General features: G+C 41.6%; 1 protein-coding gene across 2 annotated transcripts in view; it reads right to left on the reverse strand.

The window, feature by feature from the left end:
• GABBR1 (gamma-aminobutyric acid type B receptor subunit 1) overlaps positions 1-13235 on the reverse strand; it is a 196954-nt gene that overhangs the window by 2526 nt on the left and 181193 nt on the right. For both annotated transcript variants that reach the window (XM_042452359.1, XM_042452358.1), the window contains 3 exons: positions 12657-12789; positions 5962-6078; positions 3771-3878 (listed from right to left, as the gene is read on the reverse strand). In XM_042452359.1, the coding sequence (XP_042308293.1) occupies positions 3771-3878; positions 5962-6078; positions 12657-12789 (358 nt within the window). The remainder of the gene's footprint in view (positions 1-3770; positions 3879-5961; positions 6079-12656; positions 12790-13235) is intronic.

Raw genomic sequence — 13235 nt, forward strand, 5'->3', positions numbered from 1 at the left:
AGAAGAAAGCCACTGGGACGGCAGAAGTTCAAAACATCAAATTGGACTTGGGAAGTAAAGGCTCAATGCTTGCAACTGTAAATATGAAACCTTGTAAAACTTTGCAGTAACCAGTCTGTAATCAGGAAGCTTATAAGCTTTTAAGAGGGAGTTAGTGGTTAATTATTGGCGAATGTGGTTTGAAATGTCTCTCCATGTACCATATTAGCTCTGACCACTACTAACACCTGCTACTAACACTAAGTTTTGTTCACAACACTAGTTCTGTGCTATCCATGTTGTAGCTACCATAACATGGAAGCTCTGTGATCAGAGGCACGTCTACCTGGCCCAAATAAAACAGTCCCTTCTAGTTTTGTCAGTGAGCTGTCCAAACAATGTTTGGGATGAGTGGGACCAAATCTGGGGCTTTTCATTGACTCAGGAATTTACTTCAGAGAGAAAAAAGTGAGGATTAATTCCAATTTTGAGTGGAAAATCTGGATATTTAGGTGTGTATGTGGACTGTGCTCCATAGTAATGTTGGTGAGGCTGGGGGAAGGAGTTCAGAAATATGTACATTCACATGTATAGGGAAGGGGGAAAAACATGGAGTAGCCACGGCCATGTGGCCACACATACTTCAATTTATCAGGTTGGGGTGAATTTGAAAGGGAGACTTGTGTGTGGAGAGTTCTGCTGAATTCTCCTTAATGTGTTTAGGCAAGCCTTTGGTTGCTGTAAATAGGGGTAACCTGAAGGTAAGCTGGATTTTTCTATCAATGTAGAAGAATCCCAAGTCTCCTGTCTTTTTCCTGAGATGTGAAGGAATGCTTTAGAATGGCAGTGGGAAATAGTGTTTAAGCCTTTCCTGCTGTGCTTTTGCCCTGAGTTAAATCACCCCCAAAGCTGTTATTACATCCACTAAGCAAAAAGGTTTTCTCTGTCATGTCTTTGGGGAGTAGTATGGGAGAACAATTTAGGTAGGAGAAACAACAACCCATGTTCTCTCAGAAGTGTTTCTCTGATCAAATTTTTTCCCTCTGCAATTGCTCTAAAGTTTATGGCCAATATGCTACACTGTGGAGATGTTGGATTGAGGCCATAAACTTTAGAGCAATTGCAGAGGGAGCAAATATCTCTGTGTGGACCTATGCCATGCTGAGCCATTTACCTTTCTACCCTCTACCCCTCTTGCATGGTCATTTTGTATTTCTTCTGGAGCAGGCAGGCTTGGAGAAGCATCTAGCTATGTCTTCCATGGGCAGCTGCAATATGATTTACAGCAGTGCTAAGACCATTGAAGAACCCTGGGGGATCGCATCTGGGTATGAGGATATAGCTAGACACTTTTCTGAGCCTGCCTGCCAACCAATAAACCCAGAATGTCTGGGTGGGATGGTGTCAGGTGCTTATCAGTATGAGGGACCGGGGCCTTTGGGATCTGTTCAGGAGAAAGGAAATACCAACCTCCACAGCATTCCCAAAAAATGTGTGCGGATGTCCCTACCAGAATTCTGGACTATGTTGGGAGAACTGTTAACAAAACTGGTTAGGGATTTTCTGTATCACATCCAGATCAGTCTTACGATGCCAACTAGGATGTTAAAAGTGAGTTTCCTGCATTCCTTACTTTGAGAAAGACTACCAATGTGCTTGCAGCATAGCATAAGGCTAGCTGGTTGAGAGGAGGCTTCTTTTTAAGAATTTAAAGATACCCATGGAAGCATCATAAGTTTCCAGAACACCTTCCTATAAAGAATGGAAATGGCAGCAGTATCACCATCTGACATTCAGGTAGAGGAGCTGAATGGCGATTCACATGCTGCAAAACAAGGCTGGCCAACTGTGGTGAGGAGGGTAGTCAATCTTTGTGCCCATGTATCCAGGAGATAATTTTCCCTCCCTTTGGCCCAAAATGCAAATGGAAATATGTGTGTAATGCTAAGAAAAGTGCTGTGTGTGTGTCTATACAGAGTAGGGAAGGAAAGTTTCTGTTTGTGCACATGTGTGTATTTGCTTATTTGTCCATGTACACACTTCTGGGCCGCCACTACAGGTTGTGGTCCTTAGGACTAATAACACTTTCCCCCACTAGGGATGTATATATGTGGTCGAGAGGCCATGCCTGTTTAATAATCCAGCAGACAGAACATGAAGTAAGAGTTACATTTCAAGAAAGGAGGTTAAGCCGAACCTTATGCAAATGTCTTATCCTGCAATGTGTGCTAGTGGCAGTTAATTTTTGCTGTGAACTATGCATATGTTGCTGGTGGAGGGGGGAGCAGAGTGAGACAGCAAGACAGCATCAGAGCAAAGGAATAGAGGACGGAGAGTGAGAGACACTGAAATATGAGCAGGAGAGAGAAATGTACAGTACACTGTGGGGGTGCTGATTAAAGGGAAGAAGAAAAAGTGAGTTGGAGGATAAGGATCAGAGTGGGAGAAATACAGGCAACAGGGACCAAATGGGGATGGAGGGAATCTGTGGCCATCCCTTGGTGGTGGTTATAAATGTGTACACATTTATCAGCCAGAGGTCCTAAAAGATCAGGTTGCCAAAAGAACCATTGATCTAATGTCAGGGGCATCATTAAGGGAGTGTGGGGATGGGTAGATGTGGGGGGTTCAGGCCATATCAGGTGACACCCTAAGGGATGTGACACCACTGTTCCCTAAACATCTACCTTTCGGCACAAATGGGCTATTGTGTTTCCCTGCATCCCTTTAAAACACTACAGAGATGGGGTGGGGGTGGGGAGGCTCTGTGGGAGGAAAAAAGAGAGGCCCCAATTTTTTTAAACCAAAACATTTCCAAAAACTAATTAAAACTAATTATAGGAGCCCTGGTGGCGCAGTGGGTAAATGCCTGTACTGCAGCCATTCACTCGAAACCACAAGGTTGCGAGTTCAAGACCAGCAAAAGGGCCCAAGCTCGACTCAGGCTTGCATCCTTCCGAGGTCGCTAAAATGAGTACCCAGACTGTTGGGGGCAAATTAGCTTACTTGCTAATTAGCTTACTTGCTGTTCACCGCTTTGGAATAGCGGTATATAAATAAAACAAATTATTTATTATTATTATTAAAAACTAATTTTAAAAATTAAATCCTTTTAAATTTTTTATTTAAAAACATCAAATCTTACCAAATTTTCACTTTAACCACACGAATCTATACATGAAAACCCATTTGCATGTATGGTATGTTATTGTAATTTAAAAGGTATAATTTAATTTTGCTAGTTGTTTATGTCACAATTATTAATATTATATTCAGTGATATATGCAAATTACAATTTACGAGTAACATCAGTGCATAAAACATTACTAAGGATTCTATATGGTGTGGTAGGGGAAGAAGTCAATGGGGATGGCACCATGAGTTATTGCACTGGGTGAGGCCAACCCTAGTGATGCCACAACTAATGTGAATGCAATATCTCCTATGAATGCTTTCATTATAGGTCTGTTTCTAAATAAACAAGGGTTTGAAACCATGATTGCCATTCTGGACTGAACACGCTGTTCCGTAACCTTAGCTATTTGTGGACAGCCTGACAGTGCTCACTAGTGAGCAGAAAGGAACTCTGCATCTGTTCAGTGACACTCTTTTCATTGGTACTTCACATATCCTAGAGGTGTCACCTTTGGGGTGACAATGAATTCTACTGTGGATTCGACAAAAATTAAGCCGTGGATACAGAGTGTCTTATTTTGGGGACTGTAGCTGAAGTAGGTAAAGCTGCAGGGTCCTTACAGCCTTTCCACATAAGTGTCACACATGTTTGTTACCTCAGTGGTACGCTTCAGTGGGCTGACTATTTGCCAGATGGCCAAAATGACAAAATCAAGCCCAACAAGCAACCCAACTGTAGCATAGAGCTTCCAGGGTTCCAGAGTCTAGAAGAAAAGGAGAAAGAAAAGATGAGATACTGAAGTGTGACCCAGATCAAAGAGACATTTCAGAATATCAGGAAATCAATGGAGATACTAAAAGCCTAGCATTCAAGCAGCTCTGTTAGACTGAGGTCCGCCTAGCCATGGTCTACCTAGATTAGCACCCTATTCAATATAAAATATAGGTATACCTCAGTTAACAAAGCTTCTGACAAAGAGGTTCCTTCTTACAAAGGCCTGGCTCTGCCTGGCCCAGCCTAGCCTTTTCTTGTCTTCTGCCTAGCTGCACTGGCTTTGGGATGATGATGATGATGATGATGATGATGATGATGATGATGATGATGATGATAATTTCTTACCCATATTTCTCTCTGGATTGAGGTATGGGACAACAGATTAAAATACAATAGATGGACACATAACTCTTTTAATTGATGGTGAACGGAGGGCTGGAGAAAGAGAGATTTTCAGTGATGGTTTGGAGTTGGAATGTCTAGAGTAAACAATGAAATAAAAGCTTGACCTGGGAAAGAATGAGGTTCTAATCTAGGGGATACTACCATTGCTCTGGGCACTTAACATACAAAATGTAAGGTAAACAGATGCCTCCAGAATCACTTACTGATCATGTTTGAATAGAAAAACAGAACACAAGGGGGACGCATGGCAGGGGGTTGGACTGGATGGCCCTAGTGGTCTCTTCCAACTCTATGATTCTATGATTCTATGATTCTAAGCAGATGAGCCTGCCTCACCAGCTATGTTGAAAAAGCATGGATCTGTAAGTTTTTCCACCAAAATGAAAATCATAAGAAAAGTGGAGGATGTTGGAAGGAAAAAATAATCCTGCAATGCATTTTTTAAAAAAGCTTTCAAGTGGTCTCTAGTAGAAGATTCATTTTTAAAATATTTTTTGTGGGTTTTTTTGGGCTATGTGGCCATGTTCTAGAAGATTTTCTTCCTGATGTTTCGCCAGCATCTGTAGCTGGCATCTTGAACTTCAAATTTTTTTGTTCACTTAAACAAGGATTACCTGACCTAGGTTTTTTTTTTCATTTCACAGGTGCATAATGTTAGTTTTGAATAAAAGTTTTGCTGAAACATTTTGAACTGCTCTTCTTTTTTGTGGTGTAGGAACCTATTCCTATTCTTTCTACATCCAGTACCACAGTTTATATTAAAGATGTAAAGCCCAGGAGCACATCCACTTTGTTAACTGAGGTATTGTTGCTAATTACTGATACAGTGCCATCAGTTCGCATGGTTCTTTATTGTATAACATGATATATCCCTGACTTGACAAGCTTACCATCTAAAATTCACCACACGGGAAACAAAAGAAAAGAATGTGTGAATAAAACCAAGGGTTAATGTGGGACCGGAAGAACCAGACTCCATGGACGGAGGGGACAATTTGCTGCTGACTGTCACTAAATAAACAAAAAATAAATAAAATATTTCAAGTAGTAATGACAGACCAAAAACAGAAGAAGGCAAAAATAGCCTTAACAGTGGCACCGGATGCACAATAAGCATCAAGAAGTCCATATCAGCTATATACTTATTGTATATTTATAGTACATGAGTCAGTCATCATTACATGTGGTTCAAAAATTAGCATAACTTCATTAAAATGCACCACAGGAATGGTGACATCAGGAATGCAAGGGAAATGGTTTCTTCCTTTCACCCTCCCTGAACTGGATTTAAGGGAAGAATGATTTTCTCTATAGGAGTTGGGGCACACTCACCACACACAAAAGATAAATGGTGTGGTAGAGTAGAAAACTCTAATCTGCCCTTGTGATTACCAGAGTGGAATGAGGTGGTATGGGGTGATTTCAGATTAATTTTCTCTGGAACAGAAGATGACAATCTTGTGAAAACCCGAAAGCCCATAACTGAACACATTCAACTACCATCATCCCCTCAGCAGAATGTTGCTGCCTTTATCTCTCTGTAGCACCAATCCAACATACTGTATATACATTATAACAGCTAAAAACTCTTAAGGAAAAGGCCAGTGAGAAAATCTCCAAGCCCTCTCTCTATATGACCACTTTTACACAGAGGACAAACACATCACCTTCCGTCGTTCTTTCTTCTCTTCCTTCTTGGTGAAAACGGTGTGCACCCACCAGATTTTGGTGAACATGCTGCCATAGCCCAAGCTAAAACCCAAACCCAGGAGCCATAGCCGAGCCTGAAAAAGGGGGGGGGGGAGAGGAACAAAAAGCACAGTAAGAGCATGCTCTTCACTGCCATATCTTTTCCACCATGTCTAAGATTTGTCGTCCCTTCCCACAGAGCTTCAGTAGAGAATGAACCTATGTGTATGGTATAGTGTGACCAGTGGGTTTTTATGTGCCAGTGCGAATTTGAATCCTGGGCCCCATTCATACTGGCCTAAAAGACATGGAGGGAACTGGGATGATCCAGATGCCCCTCCCCCGAATCGCTCCGTTAGCAAGTGCCCACTACAAATTGAAATCGAATGCATTTTGACAGAAATCGAATGCATTCTGCAGATTGGCTGCTGCCAATCAAGCTATCGTCATGGTGACGTTTGCAGGGCATCGGGGGAAGTGTCCTCCCTTTTTAAAGAGCCAGGCACAGGGGTTTCAGCGGCTGAAGCAGGGAGAGAGATGCCTCTCTCTCTCTCTTTCTCTCTCTTTTAATAAACCTGTGGGCTTTTGGGTCAGATCTGCCCCTGTCCCAGGCAAAGGATGGGATTGCCATGCATTTTTTTAATGCTTTTAAAAGCAACATTAGCTTTCCCTTTGCTTCCGTTGCTGTATCTGCTCAAGAAGACAAATCATTCGCATATTTGCTCAAAAAAAATTGTTAAAAATGTAACATTGATTGTTTGCAACATTTGTAGCTTCTCCCTCTGCAGAAAGCAAGTGCAAGCCTGGCTCCATCTGCCTCTGGAATAGAAACCATGCGCATGTGCGCTCAAAAAAAAATTGTTAAAAATGTAACATACATTGTGGAATACAAACATGAGCCCCGTTCATGACCTGATATTTTCCTCCTGCAAGGGAAGGAATGCCCAGCGACAGAGGGCTTTGGGCAGGGGATGCAGGGAAAAGAGGCTCCTAAAGAATGCCTTCCCTTGCTCCCTTCTTCCCAGGGCTCTTTCCTCCTCCCCCTCCCCTCCGATGAGGGGAGGAAATGCCTTGCCCTTTGCCCACCCTCTGACCTAAAATCCCTCCCTCAATTTGCCTCGATCGTGATCGAGGCCAAGTTCTCATTCCCAGGACCCAGGGTTTTTAAAAAGAAACGGTATTTGCGCCGATTTCAAAAGACCCGCGCTAGGGGCCATTTAACACGGAACGGGTGTGCAAGCCCTGGATTCGCTTGTGTGAGATTCGGGGTGAGTAGGAACTTCACGTGATTGAATTGGTTTCAGAACCGATTTTTTTGGTAATGTGAATGGGCCCCTGGTTTCCAGTCGTTGTCCAACGCCCATTATACCACTCTGGCCTACTTGGGTGAAATTCAATTAAGTTGTGCAAATCTGTCTATTGCCTAGTGGTGGGGCTATAGGGGATGGGAGAGAAAAGGTCTGTGAAATGTATGCTTGGACAAAGTCTAAAGAAAAGTGTTAAGGGTTTCCTTTCCAATACCTGTGAGAAGGGTTAAATGTGTGCTTTACTTATGCTCTTTGCTAGCCACTTTAATGCGTCTTCCCCCTAAATCAGAATAGCAAAGCAAAAATACTTTAAATTATTAAATTTATTTTATTTATTTATGGTATTTATACCCCGCCCTTCAGCCCTAAAGCCTATCAGAGTGGCTTCTCCCTTATCAAAAATACTCCAAAACCCAAAACTGTTTTCATGGGTGGCTGAGATAGGGACCCCATTGCCTTCTGATGGTTCAGTGTACACAAACTTTGTTTTGTGCACAAAATTATTAAAAGTACGTATTATTATAAAATTACCTTCAGGCTAAGTGTATAAGGTGTATATGAAACATAAATGAATTTTGTGTTTAGACTAGGGTTCCATCTCCAAGATATCTCATTATGTATGCAAATGCAGTATTCCAAAATCCTAAATAAATCCGAAATCCAAAATACTTCTGGACCCTAGCATTTCAGATAAGGGAGATTATACCTGTATACTAAAAGTCAAGTTGCTTCCAGCATTATATAGAACGTAGGGGTGTTTGGTGAGAGGTGGGGTTAAATACAGAATAGATAAGCAAGAGGGAGAAGCTGTGCTCTTGCCACATATTGTTTTCTTCCACCTTGGGCAAAATCACCCGGGACTGAGTGCAGTGGGCAAGGAAAAACTGTGTGGTACAGTTTAATTCTACACTTTCACTACTCCTCCATTCTGCTGCCATAATAGCTACTTTATTCCAAAAATCCAGTTTCCTTCCCACCATCCCTGACCTCCCAGTTCTGATCCTTTGTTTCCAGCATTTCAATTTTCATTCTTCGCCCATCTTGATGACAGGCATTGGCCAGTATATGATCTTTAGAAATTCTCCACAATTCAGAATCTGCAGGACAGAGTTTCCTTTCATCTGGCCCCAATACCAGAGAGATATAAAAATAAAGCAGAGTGATGCACACCATTATCTAAATAAATGATTATAGGATTCAAAAGGAACAAGAATGGGGATTTTTTGGCCTTCTAACTATTTCAGTGTGCAACCTTCAGCACAGCCCATATTATGGGAGCTGCAGTGCAAAACAGCTAGGGCTTTAAATGTTTCCTATCCCACTATGGAGGAAATAATTTCAAAATATCTTTCTGGTGTGCAGGTTAGAGATGACCATAGAAATGTCCACGCCCCAAACAAACAATAAAAGAGAGGAGTTCTAGATTTTTTCCCCAAAATTTTGAATTATTTCATATGATTTTTTTAAAAAAATAAGCATTTAAAAATAGCTCTGCTACTATAAATGAACACTATTTATTCTGATAGAAAATCAGAGGTTGGAAGTGATGTGGCAGAAAGCACGCAGCACAGTCTGCTGTTAATACTGCAGGCTTAGGGTCAGAAAGAGAGTGCCATATGACAACCCCTAATCTGGTTATCTCTCTGTTATAGGTTTGAGTCATGGTGAGATTGACAGGAAAGCACACAACAACTCTTCAATATATTTTAGTATTATTATGCCCGCTACAGCATGTTGCAGTGGAGTGAAAATCAGAACTAACTTGTATCATGGTCTCTGCATTATCAGCTGGGATACGGCTGTTAGCTAGCCACTAACAACTCTCTAACAGTAGCTTTAAGACTGCCATCTACTTGTGATCACTGGTAAAATACATTTATCAGTATCACATTGGGTAGGTAATTTAAGGAGATTATCACACTGCTCTTTGATAGAGGGACAGAAGTGGGATGTTCACTCTAATGGTAGGGTCCTACTGCACCGTCTCACAGCTGGGCAGTAGCTGCCCTGTAGCATATTTGTGCTTCTGCCGCAACTTTTAATGAATATTTGTGCTTCTGCCGCAACTTTTAATGAATGGGAAAATCCTGTGAATAGCCTGTCCCTCACACAGTTAACCCATTATTGTGGATGTGTGTGATAAATCCTTGCAGGGTAATTTGGAGATTGATGATCTCTCTCTCCCTGTCCCTGAACAATCATAGCCATTGTACTGCTGAAAAGAGAAGTATCTGGCTCATTTCTCAAAAGCAGCAGCCTTTCCTAAGCCTCCTTTTTTGTTTGTTTGTTTGTTTGTTTGTTTCTTTAAAAGCCATAATCGCATAACGTTAATGAGCAACCAAAATACATTTCCATGATGCAAAAAATATCCAAACCATCTAGGAAAGTAAAAAAATAATCTTTATTTAAAAAATTAATTTACCTCACTAGGAGAAACTTTTTCCCCATGAGGAAAATGGAGTGCCGGACTGATTTACCATTAAGCAAAACCATGCATACGTAAGTGAATTAAATTTCAGATAGCTGATGAGTGAATTCTGAATGCAATGGCTGAACAAAACAGTGTGTGATAAAATTCATTGCTGACCTGTTATCAAGCTGCAATTACATGGTTATGTGAAAAGAAGCGTTGCTGTTTTGGTTGTTAAAAAGCCACAATTAAATTGGGAGTGAAGCTTCGTGCGATAATCTCCTATGCTGTTGTGTGCCTTCAAATCATTTGGGATTTATGGCAATCCCAAGGCAAATATATCACTGATTTTTCTTGCCACAAATTGTTTTAAGAGGGGTTGCTCTTGTCTTCCTCTGAGGCTGTGACTTGCCCATGATCATCCAGGAGGTTTCCATGACCAAGCGAGGATTCAAACCATTGTCTCCTAGTGTCCTAGTCCAACACTCAAACCACTACCCCACAATGACTCTCTTATCAGAAGTTAAGAGTCTTGATTGTGTGAAATAATAAATACCCTTATGCTGTACTTTGAAAAAGCTGTGAAATGACAAGGAAAGTGATTATAATGTATTCCACTGTAAACAGTAAGGAGTAGAGTTTGAGCTTAGTTTGGATTTTTATTCCTCCCCTGAGCACCATTCAAGGTGTAATAATGCAGTTTGACAACACTTTAACTGCCATGGCTCCATCCTACAGAATCCTGGGAATTGTAGTTGTGTGAAACACTTCCACTCTTTGGCAGACAAGGTGAAAGACCATTTAAAATGACAAGTCCCAGGATTCCATGGGATGGAGCTTCAGTACTAACAGCGGTGTCAAATTGCATTATTTCTACAGTGTAGATGCAGCACAAGTCAGAGTAAAAGACCTCAGTGAGAAAAAACCAGATCCTCTCTCTTTAGGTAGCACAATTTTTTGCTTAGGAACAACAATGCACAGTCCATCAGGAGAGGACTTTGGGGCAAGCATCCAGAGTCTCACACAGTGCAATGAGGGAAGCCCTGGAATAGCATAACTGGCCCTGACATGATCATCTTTTTGGGGCTGGGTTAAGACACTTCTCTGCTCCCAGGCATTTGATAGGATGTGACTGACCAATCTTTAAATATAGATTAATTGATTAATGCATTTATTTAACATTTATTAAAATATTTATATCCTGTTCTTTATTCAAAGACCTCAGGGTGGGGAATGATAAAACCAATCTAATAAATTTAAAATAGTGTGAATAATTAAAATAATTCTAAAAGGCTAGAAACATATTAAATAATCAACTGAATCAAAAGACAGATTAAAATAGTTTAAAATGAATTAAAACAATATGCCTAAGAGGCTTTTTGTAAAAACCCCAAAGCTTTCAGGAACAACTATGTTTTTACTTGGCACCAAGCAGCAGAAATACTGGCATTGATCAGGCCTCCAAGGGGAAGGTGTTCCATAACTGGACGCCACAACAGAGAAGCCTCTATCCCATGTCCTCAGATTGACTAATGGGAAACAGAGGAGGGTCCCTCCAGCAGACCTTAAACACTGGGCAGATGTGTATACAAAGAGACACTCCTTCAAGTACTGGGACCACAAGTTTTTTAGGGCTTTAAATGTCATTACTACATCTTGAAATCAGACTGGAAGCATATGGCAACCAGTGCGATTCCTTTTAAATCAATGTTATATGTGTTTCATATAATGCTCCTATCCACAGTGAAGCTTTTAAAAAAAAATTTGCACATTTGCACATTTTGCACCAACTTTGGATTCTGAACCATCGGCTCCTGACACACTGCAGAACTAATGCACTTTTGACACAGCTTTGACTGCTATGGCTCAGTGTCATGGTAGCAATAGCATTTACATTTCTATACCACTTAACAGCGAATTCAGCACTCTCTAAGCAGTTTACAACCTGTAAGCCAATTGCTCCCAACAAGCTGGGTACTCATTTTACCAACCTACAAAAGGATGGAAGGTTGAGTCAACCTTGGAGCCCTGGGATCAAACTCACAACCTTGTGGCTGCAGTACCAGCATTTAACCACTGCGTCACCAGGGCTCATGTTATCCTGGGATTTGTACTTATGAGAAATATTTAGCCTGCTGTCACAGAGCTCTAGTGCCACAACAAACTACAAATACCAGGATTAAATGGAATGGAGCGATGAAAGTTAAATCGGTGTTGAACGGCATTAATTCTGCAGTGTGACAGCAGCCATCTTCAAGGGCAGTACCATATAGAGCACATTACAGTAGTCTAGTTGGGTGGTTCCGTTACATGGACTGCTGTGGATAGGCCATCCTTGTTTGTCCATTCTGAGCTGGCCCCAAGCATATTGAACCACGAAGTCTACCTGGGTTTCCAGTGCCAAAGATGGATCTAAGAGTACTCACATGCTATATATATATGTTCCTGAAGGGAAAGTGCTACTCCATCCAGGTTAAGTAGTTCACCCAATTCCCAAACCCAAGAACCAACAATCCACAGAAGCTCCATCTTATCAAGAGTCAGCTTCACTTTATTGGACCTCATCTCGGTTCATTCTTGGCAGGGTGGGAAAGTGCTGCTTTATATTATATTTTCTTGCTGTTTTTTAACTCTTGTATAATTTATCTGTAAGAAGCATACAGTCTTTTTCTCCCCCAAGAAAAAGGCACCCAATCAATATCCAAATTTTTAGCTTTCTTCTCACTTCTGCCATTGAAACATAGAGTTGGAGGGGTCTTTGTAAGCTCCCTGGTCCAACTCCTTGTTTGGTGCAAGAAAAATCCTGATCTAGAGCATCCCCAAAAGGGAGGATTCCTGTCTCTGCTTGAAAATAATCTGTCCCAGAGGAAAAGTAGAAAACCAGAAAAAATTAAGTCTGTATCCAATCCCAAATTTGCCAAATGGCTTGTTCCAGACGGCCCCCCTCCATATGTACCTGGCAAACAAAAGGGAAGAGCTCTTTGCTGATGTGAAGACCATCCAGCCCAAGTGGGAAGACAGACGCCTGTGCCAGGGCGCAACCCACAGCTGTCATATTGTTGAGGTATGGCTGTGAGTTCTGGATGTATCTGTGAAAGGATGAAAGGTATCAGAGATTCACCAGGGTGATGTGGGAAGCTGGCAGGGGGGAGTTGTATCTCAAAAGGTCCAGACCAAGCTGTCATCTATTCCTAAGTCACTGGGTACAAAAGAATGAGGTCTCCTGTCTAAAACCCATCCTGTAGTTCAAGTGCTATGGTGAGGTCAAGATGAAGAAGAAGAGCTGCTCTCATGCAGTCAGTGAAGTAAAGAGAGAAGGCTAGTCCAGCTCTTTCACAGAGCCTGGAAAGGTTACTTTCTTGGATGACAGCCCCTAGAAACTTCCAGCCAGCAGGGCCACTGGCCATGTTAGCTGCTGTGGGGGTGGGGATTCAGGCTGTTGTACCCCATACGAACCTGCCAGAGCTTTAAAATCATAAAGGCATGGCTTTCTATTGGTCCTATCACCATCACAGACTCACTTGGTGAGGAAAGG

This window comes from Sceloporus undulatus, chromosome 2 (genome assembly GCF_019175285.1).
Source record: "Sceloporus undulatus isolate JIND9_A2432 ecotype Alabama chromosome 2, SceUnd_v1.1, whole genome shotgun sequence".
NCBI classification, from domain to species: domain Eukaryota; kingdom Metazoa; phylum Chordata; class Lepidosauria; order Squamata; family Phrynosomatidae; genus Sceloporus; species Sceloporus undulatus.